The following is an 18,885-nucleotide window of genomic DNA, read 5'->3' as shown; positions in this document are numbered from 1 at the left end:
TATATATATATATATATATATATATATATATATATATATAAATATATATATTACAATCCGCTTCTGATCCACACTCCCTTTCAGTAGGTGGCGGTAAAGCACCTAATAAGTGAAATAAAGACATAAGAAGAAGGAGAAGAAGAAGTATGTTATTATTGCCGCCATATTGAACTGGCTGACAGAAGAAACGTGTTAAATCCCTGTGGTTAAATCGAAGACGACATCGCAAATTCATATTGATATATATATATTTATTTTTACTTAATTAACATTAAGTTTATTATTTTAATTTAGGTCTGATTTGTAGTCTTTTCTGCATTGAGAACAATGGGGAAGAGGTATTACTGCGACTACTGTGACCGCAGCTTTCAGGACAACCTACACAACAGAAAGAAGCACCTGTTCGGCGTGCAGCACCACCGGGCGAAGAAAGCCTGGTTTGACAACTTCAGAGGTACTCGGGGCATTCCTGGGATTCGGTGCCTTTTGTGTCCCCAGTCTAAACTTACTGCCTTAAAATGTTGAACAATATAAACTTTAAACCTGTCTTAGTCACAAATGACACAATTTGAATTCTAAGCATTATTAAAAAATAATTGAAGACATTTTACAGGATTTTGAACCATCACAATTTTTATGTTCCCAGGCCCGTGTATCCCAATTTCATAATTAAGACACTTACTATATATATATATATATTTTTCCAAATAACTTTTTTACATTGTTGGTTATATCAACAGTTATGATAATATTCAATTAATATATTCTTTTAAATTATTACATTTATTTTTGCAATTATAATCAAGGTGTTTTACCGATTTTCTCTTTCAAATTTGATGTGGTTAACCTTATTATGTCCACCCTGTTAAGGAAAAAATACATTAGTAAAAAATCATAGTTTTAAAATTACAATTTTAAAAACTATGCAATTATTTATTAGACACACCTTCTATGTTAGCTTCTTTTTGCTTAGATGTTTTAGGTCAGAATGTCCCCTCAGAAGACCTAACAGAGTGGACACAGAAGAGTGTACATAATTGTGAAAGTAATGTATGTTTAAAGTTGAAGTAGTGTTGTTAAAGTTATTTGGCAATGTTTTACATATTGTTTCATATCTAAGTCCAGTTCAAACTAAAATAATTATGTAACCTTTTTGTATGTGAGAGATAGAAAATGATTATTATTATTATTATGTCATAAAATCTGCAAAAAACATACAAATAATACAGTGACAAGGAAAATGTACTGGAGAATCAATAATGCAGTATTTTAAAAAGTAAACAAAAATGCTTTTTAGGCATTTGAATCTGAAAATGAAAAATGTAAAATGATGTGCTTGTGAGAGGTACAATTCACACACAATATGCAAATTTTCTGATAACTTATTAACTGATATCTTTTTAAATGGAAAAATTTAGTTTTTAGTATTAGTATAGGCCTAATACTAAATTAGTATCCATTAGTATTTGAAACTGTTGTTCATTTGTCCCGAACAAGGTGGACATTTTTGATCTTCCATTTATTTTATTTTGTTTAATAAATTGTTAAATGTATTTACCCAAGCTTGACCAAAATCATTTTTCAAATGTTTTACATCACCCTATCATGACTACACGAGAATGTCTTTTTGAGTTTGAATTTCTACATTTTATGATGGAATACCAGGAATGACCCACTCATAGATAACAACACACAGCGGCAGGAGGTTTTAGAACAATTATGTTAAGGTAAAGCACTTTTTTAATTTGTAATTTTTATTTTCAGATGTTGCCACAGTTTTAAATGAAGAGCGGACAAAGGAACCCTGCAGAAAGTTTCTTCAGACAGGTAAGACATTTGACAGAGTAAACCGATGTGTTGCTTCTTTACCGGTAGTTAAATATGTTTTCTTTTATGAACCTGATAGTGTGCTTGTTTCTCTCACTGCCTTTCAGGACAGTGTGTATTTGGTCCAAACTGTCGTTTTTCACACATGTCTGAGAGCTACATGCAGATGCTGGAGCAAAAGATTGATGGTGAGGTGCTACAGTGATCTCCTGATGCCTTTTAGGTGTATCAATGATCTTTAGAGAAGGCATGCTTAGTGCTGATCAGGCTGTTGACATACACTTACACATTTTCACAATTTGTTAAACTGAGTACATTGTTGTAATTTCCTGTCAGATGAAAAGCGACGGAAGGAAGACCCTGACCAAGGTAGATCATCTACTAAGCGCAGCATTGATGAATGGCTCTCCAGAAGAGAGAAGAAACGAGCTGCTTTGACATCAGGAAGGTAGGGCTGGGTAAAAAATATAGATTTCTTGATTTTAATCGATTCTCATTTTTATGAACCGATTTTCTTGGTATTTAAGAATCGATTAGTCATCCTGTTTTCAGTTGATGAATGAATGGAACATTGTAGCGTGCATCCCATCCAATAAATGGCAATAATCTTTGTGCTTTGTTACTATTGATATGAAACAAAGTCTCAGATTTCAAATTACATCCATTTTCTTTTGGAATTCAAAAACATAGGCTAAATACCGTTTTGGTGCTGTGGCGTGAGATCGCTCTGGCGCAGCTCAGCTCAAGAGAAGCAGCAGCGCGGAGTGCACATGATCTTTTCTTCCGCCTTAATAATACCAGTTACAGCGCGAAATAAACATGAATGAGCATCTGAAAGTGTTAAAAGATAGAGTTCAACTTCTCGAAATCCGTATCATGTCACATGGAATCGCTCAATCAGTGTTTCAACCGTGGAAAGACGTCAGTAAAACAATGTCATGTAATGTCACATTTACCTCTGAAAAACCATATCCAGTGACCATAAACTCCTTAGTCAGCTAGAAAAATTAACTCTAGACAGGATCATTTTGCTAAATATATGCACCATATTACATATTCATTATAATTTTTAATGTTCTTCAGTATTTAATGCATGTTTGAATAAATCTGGCAAGTTTTTATGACAGCCACCATTTAAATGTTTATATTTCATATAACTTCATTATTATAAAAATAAATAAAAGTTTAATTTAAGTATTTGTATACAAATCAGTTAATTTTTACCTTCAATATTATAGTAGGCTAATGAAGCCGAGTAGTCTACAACTGACTCCCATAGTTTACAGGATTTGTTAAGAGATTTGTTTTCCTTGAGAAAATTTGCCATGATATCCAAAATAATCAACATTGAATCGAATCGAAATCGAATTGAATTGCAAGCTTGTGAATCGAATTTGTATTGAATTGTGAAATTTGTTAGCCAGGGAAAACCCAGACAACTTCCGGCAAATTTAGATTTGCTCTGCAAGTAGTCTGGCAAAGAGCTCATTCAAGCCCATTTCTAATCCGTCGAAATCGCGGCACCAATCAGAAACGTTGGGGCGGGCTTTACACAATGACGATCGCTCTGATTGGTTTTAGGTCCATCCAATTCTAGGGGTCGACCAATTAATCGGTCGGACGATTAATCGACCGATTTTTTAACATAATCGGCATCGGCCAATATCCAGTATATCAAGCCGATTATTAGGCGGGCGCATCTGTGGGCAGCCTTGTGTTGTTGTTGTGGACGCATGCTGCGCCTAGAGTCATTCTCCAGCAGAGTGAGCAGACCTCATCCAGTGCCTAAGGAAGGAGCTAAGTTCCTTGGAGAAAACTCCTTTATATTTAATTAAAACCTTTTGATATGTTACTGCCAACTTCGAGAAAAAATATGAATAGGCGACATGACGTTCGGTGGATATTGATAGCGTAGTTGAGGTTGCATTAGCACAGCAGAAGGGTTGCTATCATGTCACAACAATAAGTAAGCAAGAATTTTGCAATTACAGACAGAGAATCTGATACTTTTATTTGTTCTGTTTTGTGTGTCTTATATTTGAGAGGGTTGTCACTCAATGCAGAGAAATAAGTAATAAAAAAGTGACCATAGGTTAGTGAAGGACTGGCTTTGCTTTGCTAGCGTCGTCGCTAGGGTTGGGTAGCTACAGACAGACCCGGTGCTAATACGGCACTGGTGCCTTAACGACCGTTATTTACCAGACCGAATATCAATGCGTATTTCTGTGCTTCTCTTGGATGCTCTGAAAACGGATGTTAGAAACGTGACGCTAGTCAGCAGTTAACTTTAGCTGGATTAAACACGGTTAAAATGCTGGCCAAACAGTGTAATGTGTGACTGTATTTCACTGTAGACTAGGGGTGGAACATGTATTCGTATTAGGGCTGTCCCCGACTATGGATTTTCATAGTCGAATCAGAATCGTCATGTCTTGCCCATAGTCGACTAATAGTCGAATCATGTGTATGGGGGCGGGGCTTTAACGTTTCAAAGCCGCGATGTACAGAAAATCACACAAAGATATAGAAGAAAATGTATAAAAACATTTTTGATCAATAAAACTAAGAAATAACATAAATAACTCCAGAAAGGCCACACTGCAGATTTGCATTTCACATGCAAATCAAATTAAATCGGCTAAATTACCTGTGCGAGCAGGCCAGCCTACAGCACAACATCGATGCACCGAAAAAATAAACAATTAATTTACTAAATTAAATTAGAACAGAATATACCTTTCTAATAAATAAAAATACAAAACGAAATAAATCAGATTCAAGTCACAGGATGAGGAGCAAATGTGTGCAAAATGCCTAAAGTGCAGGGGAACATATATTCAAAACACAAGCCACAAATAGTTAGATTAGATAACCCTGACAGATTAATAAATAAAATAAAAATAAAGAAATGATTAAAATAACGATAGTAGCCAGAATTTTCAACTTTGTCTTTTTAACTGCAGAAACAGCAATAAATGCTAAACTGGAGAGGCAGTCTTTTTAGCTAATAATGTTCACAGCATCCAAAAATAAAATTAGAACCGGCTGAAAAGTTTTGAAATCACTTGTACCTGATCGAGAGAACAAATCCTGAACGTCTTTCACTCTGTCTGTCCGTTGGAGTCTTTTCAAATTGTGCGCGCGGATAAAATACATTCTAACGTGAAACCCAGTCTATGCGTGAAACATGTTAACGTTGGCCGGCAGAAGTGCGATCATGGTTTTCCTGATGCTAAATCCAGCCTTGGAGAATATCCTTTCTGATGGTGTACATCCACACTTTAGATTTTCTTATCCCAGACATTGTTAAAGATTTAAATCCTTGCCGCGAAGACGCTCCTCTGTCGGTCACGGATTGAAAGTGAAACTTAAATCTGTCACGGGGTGTTTGGATTTATTCACGCACGTTAAAAAATATTTATTAAAAGCTTCTTTCTTTGCACATTTTTATATAGGCCTACAGCATTATCATAATAGGCTGAATATTAACGTATTTACATAAAAGCTAGTTCTATGTGAAATCAGACATTGAGCGCCCTCATATAGCCAAAGTGGCATGATCCTCGTTTCATAACACCCCTGCGAAGATTCGACCGTGAGATCGGTAGTCGAATCAGGCTCCTCCTATCGAAGCATCGAATCTTCGACTATTCGGGGTCACCCCTAATTCGTATTGAACCGAAACGGTACGGGCGTCATGGTTCGGTGTATACATTTACACGGAGAATACATGGTATAAAAATAAATAAAACTCGCGTGCAAATTAATTCATGTAATGCGGAACTACTGTTAGATACGCGGGTTCTTTGGGGACACCTAATCTGTAGCCCCGCCTTAGCTCTGAAGCAGGCTGCGATGTAAAGATTGCAATGCTGGAGTATGGTGTGTGTGTGTGGAAGAGAGAGAGAGAGAGGGAGACTCGGGAGAGGGAGAGAGGGGCGCGGGCGCGATCGAAAAGTCGCGTGTGTTTAAAGTCGCAAAGTGTTTACTTATATTTGTGTGTGTGTGTGTGTGAGGCGCGGATGCGATCGAACAGTGGAAACATAAAAACATACTCCGTCATTTTGTTTACAAGACATCATTCAAACTGCAAAGTGTTTAAGTTACTGTTAATTACAATTTTAAGGAAAACAAATATATTAATCTGAAATGTAGCAAATTAATTTAATTCATTCAGGTACAATTACCAAACATATCTCAAGGTCACAACAAGTGCAGATTGGTCAAGTGTTCAATAAATGTTTTTGTTGAGAAATCTTGTCTATCTTAAGTAATTATTTGTGTTATATTTTATCTTTCAAATAGAGGTTAAAAACAAGCACATAATCGGCCAAATATCTGCCAAAATAAATCGGCAGCATTAATCGGCCATCGGCCGACCCGGATTTCAAAAGATCGGCATCGGCATCGGCCTGAAAAAACCCATATCGGTCGACCTCTATCCAATTCTATCCAAAGGATTTTAACTGTGACAAGATGATTGACAGGGCAGTTTACGTGACAGGATGCACGCGACAGATCCGTCCGATAAAGATGACGAAGTAGTATGTCCCAAAGCTTGCCTACTTTTTTGCTACACATTCAAAAGTAAATACCTTTTCTTCACATAAAGAGTACATACTTTTATGGCGTAGTTAGGCGAATTGGGACGCAGCATATGGCTTTACACGATGACGATCGCGATCGCTCTGATTGGTTTTAGGTCTATCCAATTGCGCCCAGAGGCATTTGAGCGACGTCCGTTGGTGACGCCCCTTTGGAAATGAGTTATTAATGAAGCTTTCCCAGACCATAACTCAGTTAGTGAGAATGGTCTGGTTTTAACCAGGCTAGAAATTTGTGTCAATACCCAGCCCTAGTACTTAATGCAGGATACTGGACAGAATGGTGATTTGGAAAGGCTGGTTTGTTTCCAATTAATGTTTCATTCACTAAGATGGGTTATCCGGGCTCAGGTCTCATTTATTTTTAGTTTGATGTTGACAAATGATCAGTTCTCTTCCTCGCACGCAGGGCTGGAAATGGCTGAGATTCACTGGAGGGGCTCTAGTTGGAAAGATTTTTTTCCCCAGATGTTTTCAAATATAACATCTTCTATAATAACATTAAACAAATATCATGTTTCCACCCCCCAAAAATTTCTTGAACAATTTCAAAACAGGCACATGAAAGATCAGTTAACAACATTTATGAATTGTGTGTGTGGCACAAACATGTTCATTCAACAGATTGAGATAAATACCTGTTTAATTTAATTTTGGCCAAATTTAAGATACATTGTGTAAGAATCTGCATATGTGGTGCATGCAGAATTGAACAGGTCACACAGACATTTTAAATACATTTAACCTGTCCTCAGGTTACAGAAGACCGTAGAATGTTTTGGATGGCTACCTCTCAGTTTAATGCTCAGTTAAATCAATTATTAAACACATTTAAGAGTTAATCCAGTTTTAAGGGTAAAGGAAGCTAATGTGCATTCTAAAAATCTTATATATATATACACTCACTTAAAGGATTATTAGGAACACCATACTAATACTGTGTTTGACCCCCTTTCGCCTTCAGAACTGCCTTAATTCTACGTGGCATTGATTCAACAAGGTGCTGAAAGCATTCTTTAGAAATCTTGGCCCATATTGATAGGATAGCATCTTGCAGTTGATGGAGATTTGTGGGATGCACATCCAGGGCACGAAGCTCCCGTTCCACCACATCCCAAAGATGCTCTATTGGGTTGAGATCTGGTGACTGTGGGGGCCATTTTAGTACAGTGAACTCATTGTCATGTTCAAGAAACCAATTTGAAATGATTCGAGCTTTGTGACATGGTGCATTATCCTGCTGGAAGTAGCCATCAGAGGATGGGTACATGGTGGTCATAAAGGGATGGACATGTTCAGAAACAATGCTCAGGTAGGCCGTGGCATTTAAACGATGCCTAATTGGCACTAAGGGGCCTAAAGTGTGCCAAGAAAATATCCCCCACACCATTACACCACCACCACCAGCCTGCACAGTGGTAACAAGGCATGATGGATCCATGTTCTCATTCTGTTTTCGCCAAATTCTGACTCTACCATCTGAATGTCTCAACAGAAATCGAGACTCATCAGACCAGGCAACATTTTTCCAGTCTTCAACTGTCCAATTTTGTTGAGCTCGTGCAAATTGTAGCCTCTTTTTCCTATTTGTAGTGGAGATGAGTGGTACCCGGTGGGGTCTTCTGCTGTTGTAGCCCATCCGCCTCACAAATGCTTTGCTTTTGATACCTCCCAAAAATACCTCCCATTCACAAATGCTTTGCTGCATACCTCGGTTGTAACGAGTGGTTATTTCAGTCAAAGTTGCTCTTCTATCAGCTTGAATCAGTCGGCCCATTCTCCTCTGACCTCTAGCATCAACAAGGCATTTTCGCCCACAGGACTGCCGCATACTGGATGTTTTTCCCTTTTCACACCATTCTTTGTAAACCCTAGAAATGGTTGTGCGTGAAAATCCCAGTAACTGAGCAGATTGTGAAATACTCAGACCGGCCCGTCTGGCACCAACAACCATGCCACGCTCAAAATTGCTTAAATCATCTTTCTTTCCCATTCTGACATTCAGTTTGGAGTTCAGGAGATTGTCTTGACCAGGACCACACCCCTAAATGCATTGAAGCAACTGCCATGTGATTGGTTGATTAGATAATTGCATTAATGAGAAATTGAACAGGTGTTCCTAATAATCCTTTAGGTGAGTGTATGTATCTATTTTTTTACAGTCTATGATATATATATATATATATATATATATATTAACTTATCCTTTTTCTTAAACAATGGTTCAAATGGTTGAAATGTGATGTTTTTATTATAAATCTTTTTTTTTTTGTTGAGGATCTGACCATAGACATTGAGTTTTTTAAAAACCATGTTGCTGCCTAAACATGTTCAGAATTTAAAGGGTATTAATGAGTTGATCTCCCCCTCCTTCTCACAACCTGTTTCATCACATGATGTTATTATGCTGTTTTTACTCAATGAGCTGGAAATTGAAAATCAGATCACAATTCTGCCGCGATTCTGAATTGTCAGCTATAACGTAATTTGCTGGAGGTGATGACAAAATGTTAGTTGCTGCAGTCTATTTAAAAAAAAAAAAAAGTATTTGAATGAATTATAAAAAAAAAAAATATATATATAAAAAAACTTTTTAAAATCTATTTTGATCACTACTGTAGACTTCAGTGTTTATCTGATTATGAACTATAAACTTTTATCTCAGTACTTCTGTGATCATTTGAATTACTGTAACACAGAAATAATGCTACTTTTTGTAAAGCTATTTCATACCTATACATGACAGCTGCTCTCTCTGGGGCAGCGCCAACGCTGATTTGAATGTTCCGCTGTAATCGTAGCTACGTTTGTCAAATGTTTAAAAGACGTAGCTGATATGTCAGTATTTTTTTATTTATTATATTTTGCGCTTTGTTTTTGTGATGAATTCGTATCGCTTTCGTAGGCTATTGAGTGAATAAAAGATAGAGAGCCCTTTCATTTCCCTAAAAAATCTAACCAATTTGAACTGGAACACGCAAAATATATATATATATATATATATATTTATGATAATTAATTTGAAAATTTTATAATTCTCCTCGACAAAAGAAAAACTCCTATGTTATCTGTTTTTTGGTGTTCAGTATTATGGTAAATACAGAGAGACTTTTTACAACCAGTTTTGTTATGATTGAACATGTTGCTTATCTTTATGTATGAGGAATTCCAGATGCTTGGGTGCAAGTGTGCTTCAGAGCATTCAAAATACATGAACAATCTTGTTTAGAGGTCACCTTGACACATTAAAGTGAGATGCCTGCAGCTGTTTCATTTGCATAATTACCTGCATATAGGTTCCAATGGTAGAGAATACACACATGCTCTTGAGCTCAGCAGTTTAACCTGTTACTCCTTTTATTTTCAGAGTTTTAAAGATAGAAGAGGAAGAATGCACTGAGAACATCGAGATTCCTCCATATCTGCTGTCTATTCCAGATCTTCCTCCATCTCTCCATCCCCCACCAAATGGTGGTTGGAAAATGACACAGCAAAATGAATGGGGTTGAAATGGAGTTTGTAAAAAATCCTTTTTTAATGCTTTTTCCCCCAAGAATATGCTTCTAACTGTTACTGTTACAAAGCCATTTTATAATTTTTTTTGAAGTGAAAACAATGTACGTATTTGTATGGAAGTATATAGCAATAGAAATGAAGGTGCATGCTGAAAGGAAAAGCTTTTTTTATAGATATATAAAAAATCCAGTGCAATTAATTTCATAATATGGAGTTGTAATTTGTGTGTCTATAAAGGAGCTCAGTTAGAGTTAACATAATTGGTTGCTTTATCAAGAAGTTGAGTGTTCTCAGGCTGAACGCTATTGTTTTTGTCTGCCTTCTGTGGTTTAGATTGAAATTCAGATGAGGCAAGCATTTTCAATTTAGTCCTGATTGCTTGTTGCAGGGACATTTTGTACTGTTTGCTTGCATGGACTTAGTAAACTCCTGTTGTCTTCACTGATGAATGTTACGCTAGACTGTGATGTATTAGATTTACAGACCTGGTGATGAAAAGTCATATTAGATACGTGTTGGAGCAAAGATAAAATGAGTCGTCTAAAAAAAAACAAAAAACGTTTTTTCTGGTCTAGTAGAGTTTAGTAACCAGCATCAGTTGTATACAGCACATACAAAAAAAGAAAAAGAAAGATAGCAGACCTGTTCCACCAAAGCATGTATTTTATAAGTGTATTTTTGTGGAAATGTGACCAAATGCCTTGCCTTGCCTCTGATACTCACAATCTGATTTTGCTCTCTCAAATGCAAGAATGTAGAATGTGTTGAATAATGAAAAGACCAAAGAAGAAGCACCACTGTTTTAATTCAGTTGTTCACATGGTACATTTAAATGTAACATCAGCACATTTTTGCCACATCATAGATTCAAGATGGTTTTCTAGGGCTACATTGATGCAATATAAAGTTACTTACATTGTATATATTACTGTTACATCACTACATTAATATAATTATGTGAGCTAATTTGTAACTGCCAATGTGTATCAGCCATTGTGTAGGCAAATGCAATAGATGGCATTTAAGTAAATGTGCTGTAATTTTTCCATGTGAAATAAGATTAATTTATATGAAAGAAATATTGGGAAAATACAAAAATAAAACTATATTTCATATAATTCTAGGAGTCTTACCCATTTATTACTCTGATTGAAAAAACATTGCCATGTTAAATAATAATATCCTATAAGTGTGTAAAAAACTATTTGCACAGCAGGTCACATGCTTGAGCTTTGGAAATCAAAAGCATGATATGTTTCTGATGTCCTGAAATCAGTATCTCAATTTGTATATCACAGTAAATTGTCATCAAAAAGCATAGGTTGCATATTTTGAGAACAAAGGCTGACTTTAACATTACACAATACAACATCAGAAAATTACAAATGCATGCAACTGCAAAGAAACAGGTTTTCATCATTGCTTCTTGCGCAAAGGTTGTGCCATTATGTCAGCATTACCTTCATGTGTAAAAAAGCAAGTCAGAATGTCTGAGTTTGCTGATTACACATAAAAAATACCTTCTGTAATGAATAATATTAATAATATTTCTCTGAATCAAGTCTTAATAATGATATGTTTCACTCTACAACCTTGTTAAACTAATGCAATACTCATAATTTTAATTATATGCAGTTGCAGATCCATTTAAATGCTTACTCATGACAGACATATATTATTGTTTTTCAGTCAGAGAAAACGTATTCATATCAATTAAGTGTCATCTGTGATATAGCACAAACACATGTGAATTCAATACTGGGAAAGTGCACAAAAATATAGACTTTGGACTTCAAACTTAATACACACATAACAACACCATCCAACTTACTGTTTAGGCACTGAGATTACTGACAAATGCATAAATTACAGATAGATGCTGGATGCATACATTTATTTCTGAGTATGCATAAGCCAAATATTGCTTGTTACCATTAACTCACACCAAACTTAAAGCTATTAGGTTCAAAATATTACTTTTGAATAATGTGGTTCATTCCCTTTGAGTTATGAATGCGTAAACTTAAAAGAAATGAAAGCTTTAAACTTATCCTGTAATTGTCTTGTTGACCAGGATAATGTGGAGACATATTAGGGTAACACTTTGCAATAAGGTTTCATACTTTAGTTAAAAATAAAAATTCTGTCGTCATTTACTCACCTTCAAGTTGTTCCAAACCTATATGCATTTCTTTCTTCTGAACACAAAAGAAGATATTTTGAATAATATGTGTAACCAAACAGTTGATGGGCCCCATTGACTTCCATAGTGTGGGAATGCTATGGAAGTCAATGGGGTCTACCAACTGTTTGGTTACACATATTCTTCAATATATACTCATACAAGTTTGTAACAACTTGATGGTGAGTAAATGATAACAGAATTTTCATTTTTTCGGTGAACTATCCCTTTAACATGAACTAAGAATGAACAATACTTCAAAAGTATTTAGTAATCTTAGTTAATTTTTTTATTTCAACATTTAGTAATACATTATTTTAAAAAAGTTGTATTTGTTAACATTAGTTAATGCACAGTGAACTAAAATGAACAAACATTGAATGACTGTATTTTTATTAACCGCCATTAACAAAGATTAATACTGTAATAAATGTTTTGCTCGTTGTTAGTTCATGTTATTTAATACATTAATCAATATTAACAAATGAAACCTTATTGTAAAGTGTTACCCATATTAGGTTAAAAGTAAATGATGTGAGAAAGTTAATGGCGTGATTTATAAATTAAAAATTTAACATTATACAGATTACAACACCCCAAAACAATGAAAACCACACATTGTTGAAGAAAATAATGATAATATTGATACAGACTAATAATTTACTGACAACACTGATGTTATCAAAATGCTAGGAAACATTTCATGCAAATATGTAATCATATGTATTAACACCCAGAACAGTTATATTGCAGGATATCGACAAAAACATTTAGCCTTGTGTGGCACACTATCTGAATAGTCTGTAATATTCAGGCAAAATTAATAAAAGATCTGTCAACAAACAATCCTGAGGGTCAAGACTGGAAGAAATACAATTTTTGCAAGTTAACAAAAGACAATTGCACAGGTTAGAATCAGTAACGCTTTGGGTTGTCACCAAATTTACACTCTATTTTCCATCACAGTTTATTACTGGTAAATTTCTAGTACATTCATTTTCTTTTTTTAATTGCTCTGAGCCTAAATACTCTTGGTGACAGACAAATATTATTTCATCTGTCATTTCTTTCTGTATAAACAAATATCCCAAAAGGTGAAACCAGTGTTTGGGACCATGTTTGTAAAATAAATCTACTGTATCTAAAACTATGTACCATACATGATCCGCTGACACAACGTTGTTACAAATTGTGGAAATATTTGTGTCAATGTCATAATGTCATGTTATATAATGACTCTGACACAGTGTTAATATAAAGTGGATTACAACTATACAATATAATATAATATTTTAAGTATGATGTGCTACATTATAATAGATGTCTACTTTGTAACATAAGCCAAGGAAACATGTAATATTTTATAGGACAATGATCATTACTAATTGCTCCTGTTTTGTTTCTACACAATAATGACCATGACACTTTTAAACTATATTGTTTTGGGCAAAATTATTATTATTATTTTTTTTTTTTTGCCTGTCCAACAACAGTCTGTCTTTACCTTGAGTTTATAGTAGACTGAAAGTGCAGCCTTTGGTGTTTCTGTAAAACTGTGACCATTAGAAACTAGTTACATTTGGACTTTTTTGCATTTTTACCTTGTTTCCTTTCATCAGTCATTCGTTGTCTTAGAAACAGATCTGTTCATTTCATTCCTCTTCGAAGCATCTGATTGGCTGCGATGAGCATGACGCTGATGATAAATGCAATGGCGAAGGCACAAATCAAGCTCTTGCGCACACAGGTGTGCTTGACTTGTTGCATGGGACTTGCTTTGAGGACAAGTTGAAGAAAAATAGAAGAGAAAAGATTATTATAGATGGATTTTTTTTCAACAGATATATATTTATAAAACATCGGTACTTGAATCTGATTGGTGATATAGTCCAACAACTCTAGGACTTTTATCTGTTTGTATCACTCCACTGAAAGTATACTTTTCAGTGCCTCTTTCTGTAGGTTACATAGTTTCACCAGTAGGTGGCGACAAGTGAATGTCTTTATAAGTGAGTCAATGAATCTGTCGCTGCGTCTGAAATCACATACTGTATTGTAGCTACTACATTTGGTTTGAAACTTTTTTCATGACCATTAAAGAAGTATGTTCTATATAGAATGAATATGGGTAGGATGAATGAAATTCGGACATACTACATCTGCGAATCCTCTCCAGTGGCCTCACGGGATAGTAAAGTGTTTATCAAATGGGCACTTCAGAATCTTGGTGGAAGTAATAGGTCATCTGGGTAATTTTCGCCTACTGTTTTTTGAATAATATGTGTTTGGACATTCTAGTATGCTAATCTGAATTCAGCCCCTGTCTTTATGAGTGAGTCATTGAATCATTCATTCAACAAATAAACGCTAGAAACCGAATACAAACTTTACATGAACTTGCAAATCAGAACACTGCCAATATTGTGTTTAAAATGTATGCTTTAACTTGTTGTTTATTAAGCTGTTGTATAAAAGTAATCACACTCGCAATCATACTGTAATTATCTGGCTGCTGTGGCCAACGTTATATTTCTCAACTTTGTCCTCAAGTGGGTTATAGTTTTTTTGCTATATTTAGATACAATATGAGTATAAACTTATAAAATGTAAAATAAAAATGTACCAGCTGCTGGTATTTAGTAAAAAATGATATACCAAAGAGTATGAGGTGTGCAAGTTCTCAATTGCAGATACACTCAAGTTCATTTGCAGATCCACTCCCCACTGTCCTGTTTCAAACAGATTTATGAGCTCCTTTATTTCCCCAGGACTACCAACAGCATATATTTCAGCTAAAAATAGACAGTTTTTCTACACTACAGCAATGGCCTCAGTGTCTTGGGTTTTTAATGGAGTTGACAGACAATTTTGATTGACATGATAATGCCCAGACACTTCATAATGAAACGGATGCGTGGGCACACACAGTGAGCGCATATGGTAGAGGCAAACAGGTCAAGGTCAATGTACCATGTTTGTCACAATTTTCTTATGTTTTTCTTTTCTTTCTTTTTTCTGAGAATTGATAATGTATGAATACTTACTGTCAATATCTACTTGGCACTCGGGGCTGTTTAAGTGACTCTCCTCTGTCATTATAATGTTCTCAATGTCTTTCATAGTCAAATGGTCACAGAAGGTGTCATACAGGAGTCTCTTCAGCTCATCCACAGTCAGCTTTTGCATGTCACACTAATGACAAAAAGAAAAAGAAGAGTAAAAGTGACCTTTTCATTAAAGGAACAATGTTCAAAATTCTGAATGTTCCTGTAAATGATTATATAACTACTATAAATGATCAGCAGGCTGCACAGATGAGTTATACTAAATAGCACATTTAAGAGAAGATTGCCTTTTAATGGACTGAAGCAGCACTTTCAACATTAATTTTAATTCAGTGCTATTACTACCAAAGGAATGTCAGCAAGTTAATTGTAGAGTGTGAATAATATATGAATAATCTTCTTTTCCACCTGTAATCACAGGGAGTCACAGGACAATGGGACAAAGTAAAGCTGAAGCCAGACAGAACTAAGGGGGGAAGACTAGAGGGGGGAAATAATTGAGATTATTTCAAAGAAAACCTCCACACCTTCCAGAATATGGAGTCAAACTCGGCTCCGTGGAACCTGTCAGGCATACCAGCTGAAGACAGCTTTGGTCCGAGAAGTGCTACGAACTCTTCAAAGTCAACCTGACCATCACCTGCAAAATAAAAGATACGAAACACACGGACCAGCTTCACTGTTACCTTTTCTTGTGGGAGATCGTAATCTTACGCTGATCCAGCAGAACAGCCAGACCCTAATCTTTGAGTCGTTATCAGAAACATCAGGCCTTTGTTCAATGATTCACAATAACCATTACAATATTGAATTGTTTTGCTCTTGCAGTTGTGTTATATTGAATTTGCAATTCCACCATACCTCTCTGATAAATGTTCCCATAACAGTGCATAGATCTAATCAGAACAAGACGAATTAATAGTGATCCAGAGAATATCACATCATTTAGTTAAGAATGTTGTGCTGAAATGTGCAGAGCTTGTGTGGCCAAAACGTGAAATGTTTGTGAGGGCTGATATACCATCCATGTCCAGTCTTTGAATGATCACCTCCAGCTCCACTTCGTTTGGCATGTAACCAAGAGACCGCATGGCCACTCCCAGCTCCTGTTTGGAGATGAATCCATTCCCATCGCGGTCAAACACCTTAAAGGCTTCACGGATCTCTGCAGATGCGCAAGATACAATGCCACGTCACAACATACAATGCCGTAAACTTTTCTAATGATTCTAATATTAACGTTAACATTAAGTATATCAGTATGCCTGATCGGAAAGTTGAACCATTTTCTGACTTCTTCCGAATTAATAACAGGGGGAAAATTGGAAAAAAAAGTGCTATGAGTGAGTGTCCTTTAAATATCAGGAGATAATCAAATAAAACATTAATAACTGTAATTAAAGGTCATTAATAATAGTCACAAGTACATTTTTATAATTCTGAAACTATTTTCATTTGACAAGCCATATTTTTATTTGCCATGACATCCACATAGTAAATATTATAGATAAAATGTCTGTTAACATATTAAATAATGGGAATACTTTTTGGTGTAAAACAAACTATATTTGTTCAGGTGTTAAAAATAGTCTATATATGGACACAATGGACTACAATATAGCTAAAGCAGACATGAGATTACATGTGGTATCTGATTTCATATTCTAAAACAAAAAGAAAATGCTTTAAAGAAATTCCCCATATCACTATATATAATTAAGGAAAAATGAAGAGACAGGCCTTTATCTCTCAGGAACTGAATGAGTGTCAGTTAGGTCTGTGTATCACATGCATGCACATATTGGAAGGCTATACACAGAAACAATATGTATAAAATCACACAAAATGTGTTTTCTTGAAGACACTTAGACAGAAGTGAATGGTTTGTTAAATAGTTTACATTGATCTTATATGATGTGAGTATCTCTCAAAATGATTAGCAATTTGTCATTTATTAAATGTGACTTTGTCAAAAGATTCAGTATTGTAAATGTTGAATGTCATACAAGTGTTAAAATACTAGTCATTTGCGACATTTGTATTTAGATATGAACGCCCACCTTCACCCTTCATATTGCAAGCTTTGAACTCCATGTGATGGCGTTTGTTCATACGCTCATTTCAAACCAGCATAATCTAAATGAAAATATGCACAATTCGTAGTAGCCTATACATGAATAAAATAAAATAAATCAGTAGTGTGAAGGACAAAAAACAAGCACTTTCTTTATTGTGGACAGTAGCGGCTGCCACAGGGCGCTCTCCGTGGTGCTGAAACACACATTCACAAAGTACTATCCCCACAGATAACGTCTCCGTTTAACTTAAAATGAAATATCACTTACCCTCCACTTCATCCTCGGGGAGGCTGACAGGAGCCCTGTAGGAGAGGATATCTGGAATAGAGCAAAGTCCCCTGTACATGAACCTGGAAGTCACAGCACGCACGGGCATTTCTGCGAGGACAAACCAACGCTTGTATTCTGATCTTCATAAAGCACCTGTAGTTCGGCCACTGCAACTTTACCACAGAGCGCTTTTTGGAAGCTCAAAGCCAACAATCACAACGCTTGTCTGATTCATCTTCATCCTGTCTTATTGTGGCCCAGGTGCGATTAGTCACTCTGCACATTCATGCAGAAATGATAATTCATTCGATCGATTGCGGATTGCATTGCATCAGGTGCAAAAACTATTGCCATATGATTTCACCAAACATTCAAGTATTGCCATTCAGACGGAGCTTGTATGGTACAGGTACGCGTATATTGCGGGAAATGTCCCCCTTGTTCTGTACATCTTCAACTGGGTTTGAAGGATGAACGTAGAGATTCCCAACGCCTGTTCAAACACAACGTGCTGTCGTTTCTCCTTGAGATTACGGTGGCTCCATTAGCTTATATTAACCGGGTATAAATCTACACGATGCACACAGGAACCTCCGTTCGAGTGCAAAAAAAACCCCCCGAATTGTGTCACATTATACTAATGCGCATTACCTCCTGGGCATCACCGCCTCCCTCACGCGCTTGATGCAATCCTACAGGTAGTCGAACGGTCTCGAGTTATACAAATCAGAATATGCTGAAGAATTCCAATCACCGAGATTTCTAACATTCTAATCATTTTTGTCCATTTGTCCAAAATGATTCCACTTGATTCTTAAATAAATGACAAAGCACACGAAAAAAAGGATCCTCCATTACAGAATGACAAATAACGTGTTGATTTACTACTAGAAATATACTGATGGCAGTTGATTTGCGGAAGCTCGAGATGCTAAACAAAAATCCAAGAAATCTCTGCGCAGATGTGTCCTCGGTGAGGTCTGATCCACGAATGCGCGAGCACCTGGTGCATAATGTCTCTTCAACCAAAGTCACTCGCCCACTCTATATGCGCGCGCTCAAATGCGCCTAGATAACAAAGCCCACTTTCAATCAAACTCTTTCGATTTCCCCAAAAGCTTTTATCTTTATTTTTGTTGTACTTTGTCTGTAACTTATCGAGTGTGTACTGATCTGAAGTTCTAGGGTCGGTGTAGGCTATATTCAGGGTTTCTACTCTATGCGGTGTATGGGTCTTTATCATTTAATTGAGTAGGCTATTGTAGGCGTGTGCGAGGTGTAATTTATATGAAGAAACTCGTAAAAATATTGCTGTAAAAATATTACTGTATTAAAGTATGAAA

The 18,885-nt window shown here is 35.9% G+C and overlaps 2 protein-coding genes across 2 annotated transcripts; one reads left to right on the top strand and one right to left on the bottom strand.

Annotated features, from left to right (window-relative positions):
• The first annotated feature begins 137 nt into the window (after positions 1 to 137).
• Positions 138 to 10,026, top strand: zmat5 (zinc finger, matrin-type 5). Its single transcript, XM_082170611.1, has 5 exons — positions 138 to 454; positions 1,765 to 1,827; positions 1,935 to 2,015; positions 2,164 to 2,275; positions 9,799 to 10,026. The coding sequence occupies exons 1-5, from the start codon at positions 328 to 330 to the stop codon at positions 9,938 to 9,940; spliced, it is 525 nt and encodes a 174-aa protein (XP_082026737.1). The 5' UTR covers positions 138 to 327; the 3' UTR covers positions 9,941 to 10,026.
• A 148-nt stretch (positions 10,027 to 10,174) lies between these two features.
• Positions 10,175 to 18,539, bottom strand: cabp7b (calcium binding protein 7b). Its single transcript, XM_082170608.1, has 5 exons — positions 17,540 to 18,539; positions 16,216 to 16,359; positions 15,722 to 15,834; positions 15,174 to 15,321; positions 10,175 to 13,904 (listed from the first exon to the last, which is right to left on the bottom strand). The coding sequence occupies exons 1-5, from the start codon at positions 17,646 to 17,648 to the stop codon at positions 13,777 to 13,779; spliced, it is 642 nt and encodes a 213-aa protein (XP_082026734.1). The 5' UTR covers positions 17,649 to 18,539; the 3' UTR covers positions 10,175 to 13,776.
• Positions 18,540 to 18,885: the final 346 nt, after the last annotated feature.

The sequence above is a fragment of the Leuciscus leuciscus genome, assembly GCF_965113295.1.
Source record: "Leuciscus leuciscus genome assembly, chromosome: 5".
NCBI lineage: Eukaryota > Metazoa > Chordata > Actinopteri > Cypriniformes > Leuciscidae > Leuciscus > Leuciscus leuciscus.
The sequence above is the reverse complement of the archived record's forward strand: the minus strand, read 5'-3'. Positions and strand labels throughout refer to the sequence as shown.

Coding starts and splice junctions, on each gene's coding strand:
- zmat5 (XM_082170611.1), top strand. CDS start 328: ATGGGGAAGAGGTATTACTGCGACTACTGTGACCGCAGCTTTCAGGAC. Junction 455..1,764: donor CTGGTTTGACAACTTCAGAG/GTACTCGGGGCA, acceptor TTTTATTTTCAG/ATGTTGCCACAGTTTTAAAT. Junction 1,828..1,934: donor CAGAAAGTTTCTTCAGACAG/GTAAGACATTTG, acceptor ACTGCCTTTCAG/GACAGTGTGTATTTGGTCCA.
- cabp7b (XM_082170608.1), bottom strand. CDS start 17,648: ATGCCCGTGCGTGCTGTGACTTCCAGGTTCATGTACAGGGGACTTTGC. Junction 15,835..16,215: donor TCAAAGACTGGACATGGATG/GTATATCAGCCC, acceptor TTTATTTTGCAG/GTGATGGTCAGGTTGACTTT. Junction 15,322..15,721: donor TTGACTCCATATTCTGGAAG/GTGTGGAGGTTT, acceptor TTTTGTCATTAG/TGTGACATGCAAAAGCTGAC.